The sequence below is a fragment of the Cervus canadensis genome, chromosome 8 (assembly GCF_019320065.1).
Source record: "Cervus canadensis isolate Bull #8, Minnesota chromosome 8, ASM1932006v1, whole genome shotgun sequence".
Taxonomy (NCBI): Eukaryota; Metazoa; Chordata; class Mammalia; order Artiodactyla; family Cervidae; genus Cervus; species Cervus canadensis.
In genome coordinates, this window is record NC_057393.1 from 16,955,228 (window position 1) to 16,963,460 (window position 8,233).

Sequence of the window (8,233 nt, forward strand, 5' to 3'; positions counted from 1 at the left end):
CCGCGGCTGCTCTGGCTGTGGCCCTTTGGCTTCTCATTGCGGGCGCTTCTCTCGTTGCAGACCACAGGCTCTAGGGCGCGCAGGCCTCAGTATTGTGGCACATGGGCTTAGTTGCCCCTTGGCACGTGAAATCCTCTCAGACCAGGGATTGAACCTAGGTCCTCTATAATTGGCAGGAGGATTCTTAACCACTGAACCACCAGGGAAGTCCCAAAGTGTGTATTATTATGGTACTGGGATCCGTGTTCAAAATACCATTATTCATACAACAAAAAGTTCCTGAGTTCAAAATTAATTGTATCAAGAGCCTTTCTTTTAAAATTTTTTTTTAAAACTATGATCATATAGTTCTCAATCTTTTATTGGTCACTTATTTTTGTTCTAGGTTTTGGGAATACAGAAATGAAAGAAAGCATAGGTTTTTCCTTTTAAGGTGATATAGAGTTCAGTAGGTGTTAATTTTTTTGATACTAGAATAACTTTGAACTTAAAAATAGATTGAGCTCTGCTTAGCTTCTTATTTTCAAGATGGTGGTTCTAAGAGATGATGGGGTTGTGGATTATCGTTCCTGTTGAGCAGATTTAGGGAAAAATTTGCTCATGACTTTTATTTAAAAAAATTTTTTTTAAGTTACCAAAGCCATTCTTCTTTTTTTTACCACACATTTATTTTTATTTATTTATGTTTTTCTGTGCTGGGTTTCTGTTGCAGTGTGTGGGATCTAGTTTACCTACCAAGGATTGAACCTGTGTCCCCTACATTGGGAGCATTGAATCTTAGCCATTGGACCACCAGGGACATCCTTGCCCATGACTTTTAAAAGAAAAAGAGGACAACACAAGTTTTAAGTTTAGTGGCAAGAAAATAGAAAATGTTAACTGAAACTGGAACAATAAATTGTTCACATATTTTGATTTACATAAGGAAAAAAATAGAGCCATGTTTATATATCTTAAATCTAAATACCATGTTATAACAAAAATGGGATCATTTGAGAAGCCATCTGAATAAGAAAAATTCCCTTATTTTCTAATACTTGCTAAGTTGCTTCAGTCATGTCCGACTCTGTGACCCTATAGACTGTATGTAGCCTGCCAGGCTCCTCTGTCCATAGGATTCTCTAGGCAAGAATACTGGAGTGGGTTGCCATGCCCTTCTCCAGAGGATCTTCCCAACGCAGGGAATGAACCTGAGTCTTTTATGTCTCATTGGCAGGCTGGTTCTTTACCACTAGTGCCACCTGAGGCCCCTATGTTCTAATATAGTTCTTTTTTTTTTTTGTCCCCTATGTTCTAATATAGTTCTGTTATTAACCTAATATGTAATTATTTTATGCATCATCTTTACACTTAGGATTAGTTCACTCTTGAAAATTGCAGTATTTGTAAATTCTGCAGGGACGTAACTGTCATAGTGCTTTATTTTACAGAATAATTCAGAGCTACATTTTACGAGAAGAATCAGGCACACTTTCTTCAGAGGCATCTGATTTTAACAAAGTGCATTTAAGTAGGCGCGGTGGCATCATGGCATCTTTGTACACGTCCCATCCAGCCGATAGTGGGTTAACATTGGAACTCTCTTTGGAGATCAACCGGAAACTACAGGCTGTTTTGGAGGATACATTGCTGAAAAATATTACTTTGAAGGTATTTATATTTCTCATTCACTTACCAACCAAGAAACATGGCAGAAATGGTATACCTCTCTTATTCAGTCTAACACATGGATGGACTATTTCTGTAATGAAGGGTAACCATTGTTTCCATAGATGAAATTTTATGTTTTTCTCTTTTTGAAAAATGTAATTTTTAAAATTAACAAGGAAAGAAAGAAATAGCAAAAAAAAAAAAAAAATTAGTATAACTATTGGATAGACTCCCTAAATGAGAGGTTTACTTTGCCATGGAAAGTCTTTGACATATATTACAATAGTTATAATTGATTACTGAGGCATTAAGATTGAGGTATTTATTTTCTAATGTATTTTCCAGCTATATTTTATTTTTTGCAGCTGTTATCTGACCCAGCTATTCTGTTTGTGCTGTTTGGGCCTTAATGGTTAGTAATGGGTTTAAGAAATAATTTTTTTAATCTGATAATACTTTTATGCACTAAAATTTGCTATAGCTTCAGTGAAAAGATTTAAGTATGACTCTGAAGTACACAGGATTGCTACACTGAAAACATCCATGTGCAAAGTTTATCTCACATGGCAGATATGACTGTTTATCACTCTTTAGTTCAAAATTTAGGGAAAAATAGTTCAAATCGAATCTTTTTACTTATTACACTTAGTAGTTCTGTTTTCTTTTCCCCCTTTTTCCAACTGCTAAAGGAAAATCTGCAAACACTTGGAATAGAAATAGAACGTCTGATTAAACACCAGCATGAACTAGAACAGAGGATGAAGAAAACCCAACACAAAGCTCTTCCTCAGTGAACAGACAAAAGCCACACAAGGAGCAGGTGCCGCTGCCCAGGACTGTCGGAAACTTCTCCCTGCTTTGTGTGGCAGCTAGTACAAAGTTTGTTTTGCTTCATGTGTATAAAAAAGTACCTTTTTACAACACAAATGCATTGCTGTGTATACTGTAAGAATGTAAGCGCTGAGGAAACTTGTTCTTGTACAGTGACAGCCTGTCATTGAATCTGAACAACAGAATTTAATTTGCTGGTAGTCATATGAAGTGCTGAACATTACAACAAGGGCTTTTGAAAACTTCTTCTCCATATTTCTTCCCTTTAAAATATATAATGTAAAAAAAAATGATTTCACTTTCCAAAATTATGCATGAAAGAACAGGTGTTAATCATTCAGTAATATGCTATTTCTCCAACATGAATAAAACTAAAGAAATGAGAAAAACTTTTGTTTTGACATTCTGATATAACATCTGCTTGTGTGTTAGGGACACCAATGAGTTCTTAAACCCTTTGATCTTCATGGAAGCTAATAGGAAAGCTAGCTGTTGGTACCTAGCAGTGATTGGGCACTGTATGCTTCTATCAGGCTTCCTTATTTGTGCTAGGAACAATTTTTTCAGATTTGAGTTAATTATTAAGTTTTTTAAAATCTCTAGTTACATAAACTATGATTTGAAATAATTTGCTCATTTAGAAAATTCCTGTGGACTTAAGTTGTATTTTAAAATGTGAAGTGCATTAGTCATTAGAACCAAGAGATGAATAATGAATTCTTTGAAACAGAAATACTTTAGTTTTACTGACATCAAGTATAAAGATAAATATAAAATACTTACGAAGAACCAGTTCCCAAGAGAATCCAGCATAGGGCACTGTTAACCATTTTATCTGTGTACCATTCTTTACTGTTAGTTTAATTATATGTTATAGTGGTGTGATCTTACAGTCCCTAAATGTGCTGTGTTTCAGTATATTTATTTAAAACACAAAATAATTATATCTCTGTAACCAAAGGAGTTTTAGAGCCAAATTTATGTGTCCAGTTGGATTCTTAAAATATTTATTGAAGATACGCACTCAAGTGTTGCTGGTCACAGTATCGGTATTTCTGTCACTGAATTTTTTTCTCGGCTCTTGTAATTTCTCACTGTGATTTTCTACATTTCGTTATATTCAGATCATTTCTGTAACGATACCTTGGCACATACACAGATGTTGCAGCAAGCTTCATTTTTATTTCGAATTTTTGCGTCCTTCTTTTCCTCTCAAGAGAAGTAAGTATTGAGGTGATGAATGAAAAGCCTTTAAAGAATTGTATGGCTTTACCAGTTGGGCTGGGCTTTTGATGGCAATGTCCCTTTAATGTCTTTTAATTTTTTTTTAATCAACTTACCATTGTGTAAAAAGATCATTTACTAAAGGTTAGATGATTCATTGTAGCATCTTATTTTTTTCTATATATTGAGTTAATAGGTTTCATCCAAAAACAAAATCTTTTCACTTCAAAATGGAAATATAAGTTCAGAAACGCTTTATATTTAAAATAACTGTAAAAGTTTTGGTCTTACCATAATGTGTCTTGCTCTCCTTTACCAGTAATAATTTATTAAAATAAAGAAATGAGGGTAAGTGCAATCACATCTGAAGTATTTTCCTAGTTGTTTTTGATAATAGTATTGATGCTCCCAAAGACTATTTAGTTAATGTAACTAAATTTTTACAGCTTCTTATGTGATATAGGTTCATACACTACAGTATTTGTTTTTTCCTTCCAAGACATAAAATATGTTAATGGAGACCAAATAGTGGTCAGATCTACAGTATTCTATGTCTGTACACTTTTAAAATATATATGTACATACACGCACAGATTTTTGCGTACATATATTGCATATGAAAATGAAGCATTCCAATATTGACATTTGTGCCAGCATTCATTTAAAGACGTTTAATGGTTAAACAGTTTTAGAAGAATGCAATTATAAACCATATATTGACTTACTATTGTTCCCCCCATAAATGTAAGGAACTGTGGGAATTTTGAAAAAAATGATTTATTTTCCTTTTGTTCTTTAGTTTCTGCTATATCCTTTTGTATATAGATCATGACTGAGCAAAAGTGTGTACGGCAATGTGCATTTATCAGATCTCTCTCTAGACTGACCCAAAGATCCTGATTAAGCATTTAGAGGGCAATATATGGAAAGAAGAATGGGGTGTCCAGAAAAGGAAAATGGTGTGGATAAACGATAAACTTGACTTCTGGGAGAAATTTTGGTTTGTCTATTTATTATTAATTAAACACATCAAAGGCTGTTTTTGTTAGCACTATTTTGATTTCTTTGAGGAGAAAATTATTTTTGTGTGTATGTATACATACATATGCACTTTACTAGGTTTTAATTTTAAAGTGAATACTTACTGTGACTGCCTTTTTCCCATACCACTTCAGACTTTAGCCTGTTAAGCTCTAAGGATTGAAAATGGTGGATTTGAACAGTAGAATGAGTTTAAACTTTACTTTGTTTGTTTGTTTTTTAAGCTTTCTATCCATACCATTTAAAGCAATTTATCTTGAAATTAAACTTTGCCAGGCTACCAACAAATGTTATTTAAATAAACACATTTATTGAAAACCCCTTTATTGCCAGGCACCATACAGGGTGTCAACATTATACTGTAGACAGACTAGACAGAGCAATTCGTGTCCGCATGGAGCTTATGGTCTAGTGAAAACCGCTGGGAAGCAGTAGGAGCTGCTCTTTGAGTCTCTACAGCCCCCAACCAGCCCTTGTCAGTAGAAGGTTAATGCACTTGTGCAAGTAGGTGATCCAGAAGTCTCACTCGCATGAAGCTTTAGGAAACGAATCCTTGCTTAGGTACATTGAGAGCAGATTGTTGTTTTTGTGGTGGTTCTGCACATTTCCTAACTTTTTTCACAGTTTGATGTTTAATTATTGTTTTAAGAAGGGGGAAAAAAAATCCAAAGACCATAAAATGGCACTTAATTTTTGCCATTTTAGTAAATTATTAATGTCCACTTGATGCTCATAAAGATGAATCTAATCATGGTGTCATGTTTGTTTCTAAATTGTTTTGCAGTATATTATTTTCTAAAGATTTTTACATATAATTTCAGACCAGAATTTTCCAGTGGAAGAAAAAAAGCACTAGAAACCATTAATACTGTAAATGTTATGTATATGTTCCCCAATGAAAATATTTTTATGTTTATCAATCATGTTATTCCATATGGTTAATTTGCCTTATGAATGCTGGATTCAGTGGTCTGTCTTCCAATAACCTTTTTAAAACAAAAGATTTCTTTCTTGACACTAAGATTGTTCATGTTTAATACCGGTTGGTGGCACTAGAAACCTGAAAATTTTCAAGATTGAACATGAGAAGATAATCAAAAGAGAATCCAAATAGAATTTTTCAGGAAAATAAATGAAAAATATAATTGTATATTAAAGATGTATTTTTCTTCGGAAATGAAATTCTTTTTTAAAATGCATATGGCTATCCATTTTGACTATGATGAAACTTGTTTATCTTCCAAAGTTCATATATATATATATGTGTGCATTGTACAGATAATCTTTAGTTTGATTACACTGTTCATTTTGTAAATATCTTTCTGTATAAAATGAAGCTTTTCAAGAGAATTTTATGTATATATTGTACTTATTAAATAGGAAATGCCTGTTTACCAAGTTGTGTTTTACTGGCATCCTTGATTATTTACACACACCACTACTAACAGACTGATTCTCCAGACTTCACAAGACTGATTCAAATTGCTTGAATGTTCTTTTTTAAACCATATTAATAAGAATTTTTGCTTTCTATTTTTGTCTTTGTTCTACTAATTACAAGTCAGTGAACAATAGTAAACAAATTGAATGCCACGTTGTATTTTAAATTTTTATCTAAATTACTGATAGCAAAATCTGGCCTTTTGTAAATGGCTGCCTATGTGAAAATTTCTTGTTGAACTTGACAAGGCAGTAATAAATTCAGATTTTCCACAAAACTATGGAACTTACTTGCCCAAATTATCTAGGTTTAATAATAAAGATCTAATAGGTTCAATAAAAAGATACTGAAATGGCATTAGCTTCATGCAGGTAACCTGTATGATGGATATTTCACATACAGTGTGTTGTTTTCCATTTCTCATAACAGTTCAGGTACACACAGATTATGCCACTTTCCTTAGAGAGTTCAGTATTGGAAGGAATCCCCTGAAATCAGGATCCTTAAAATAAAGGTACAATTAATAGGATTGAGGAAGCTTTGCTGACTTACTTCGTAATCTGTTTTCAGCAGCTTATACATTTTTTTTGCAAGAGAAAGGAGTATATAAAAAGAGTTGAGTTTTTGGAAGAGACTAGCTTATGGTTCTTAACTGGTCAGTGTGACCTGCAGTTATGAAAGGCCCTTCCAATGAACTTAAATCCAAGACTGCTTTTTTTTTTTTTTTTTAAATGATTTCTTTTTAAAAAATTTATATTTTGGCTGCACAGGTCCTCATTGCTGCATGCGGGCCTTCTCTAGTTGCAGTGAGCAGGGCCTCCTCTTCACTGCGGTGCGCGGCCTCGCGGTGGCGGCTTCTCGCTGCAGAGCGCCGGCTCTGGCAGTTGCGGTATGCTGGCTTAGCTCTGGTGCACCGGCTTAGTTGCTTCTCCGCCTGTGGCATCTTCCCGGACCGGGGATGGAACGTGTGTCCTCTGCGCTAGCAGGCGAATCCTTATCCACTGTGCCACCAGGGAAGTCCTGCTTTTTCTTAATAAATTCTGCTTCAGTCCGTGAGTGTACGACGAGGGCACACTTCTTCAAGAGGACCAGCAACTTGGGAGGATGCCTCTGGCTGACCAGGGCTAATGCTGAGAACAGTGTGACCAGACTCAGATGTCCCTGCCCTTGCAGAGATGCACTATTAATTCCTAAATTACAGTTAGGAGACTTGATTATAATTTTTTAAAAGAAGCACCCACTTAAGTCATACTCTATTTCTGAGGGATTTTCAGCCTTTTAAATTGTTCAAAGGCCATGCTGCTAGCCAGTCAGATGGTCTACCCATAATTGCACTTCAGGAAAAAAGGGGGAGAGGTAGGATGTTGTATCTGAAAGAGGAGTCTCTGCCATTTAACCCAGTGCAAAAAGAGTTCATTGAAATTTTAGCATTCACTGAAATAAAGAGTTACCTGTTGATAGTCAACTTCTAGTTACATTTACTTGGAAACTAAATACTGGAATGGCTTTCCATATCATCCATTTCACTGTGTTTTTATTTTTAATAATTAAAGACCCAAGGGCAAGATGTGTTCTCAGCATCCTTACATGTTTCTTGTCCCAAAGCAGTTAAGCCTGCCATGGTATTTCTTAGACAGGTTATTTTTTATGAAGTCTGACCAAACACCCACTACCCCTGCTGCCGTTGATCTAGTCTGCCCGCCAACTCGACAGAAACTTTGAGCTCTTCCCACCAGAGCTCCCAATAGATCCCAACTCCCCCCGCCCCGCCCCCCCCCAACTCCACCGCCAAAACCCAACTCCCTAGGAGTTCATGCTAAAGAAGGCTGTTGCTTTGGACTCTGAACCAGTTTCTCCCTGAATTTTATGTTTTTGTGTTATTTGGGGCAAGCCTGGAAAGACTGGAGGGAAAACCTGCTTGGGACTGGCAGGTCAAGAAGAGTCTCTTGCTTCCTAATTGGAATCCAGAATCCACTTTCTTATAGAAATGGTTATTTTGAAACAGTGACTAACTCTCATCAAAATTTATGGGCAAGAAGTCTTTGT

The 8,233-nt window shown here is 35.3% G+C and overlaps 1 protein-coding gene across 1 annotated transcript in view; it reads left to right on the plus strand.

Annotated features, from left to right (window-relative positions):
* CCDC186 (coiled-coil domain containing 186) overlaps window positions 1–6,144 on the plus strand; it is a 40,596-nt gene extending 34,452 nt beyond the window's left edge. The window contains exons 15-16 of the mRNA XM_043475387.1: window positions 1,431–1,650; window positions 2,340–6,144. Coding sequence (XP_043331322.1) covers window positions 1,431–1,650; window positions 2,340–2,444 — 325 coding nt within the window. The 3' untranslated portion in view covers window positions 2,445–6,144. The remainder of the gene's footprint in view (window positions 1–1,430; window positions 1,651–2,339) is intronic.
* Window positions 6,145–8,233: the final 2,089 nt, after the last annotated feature.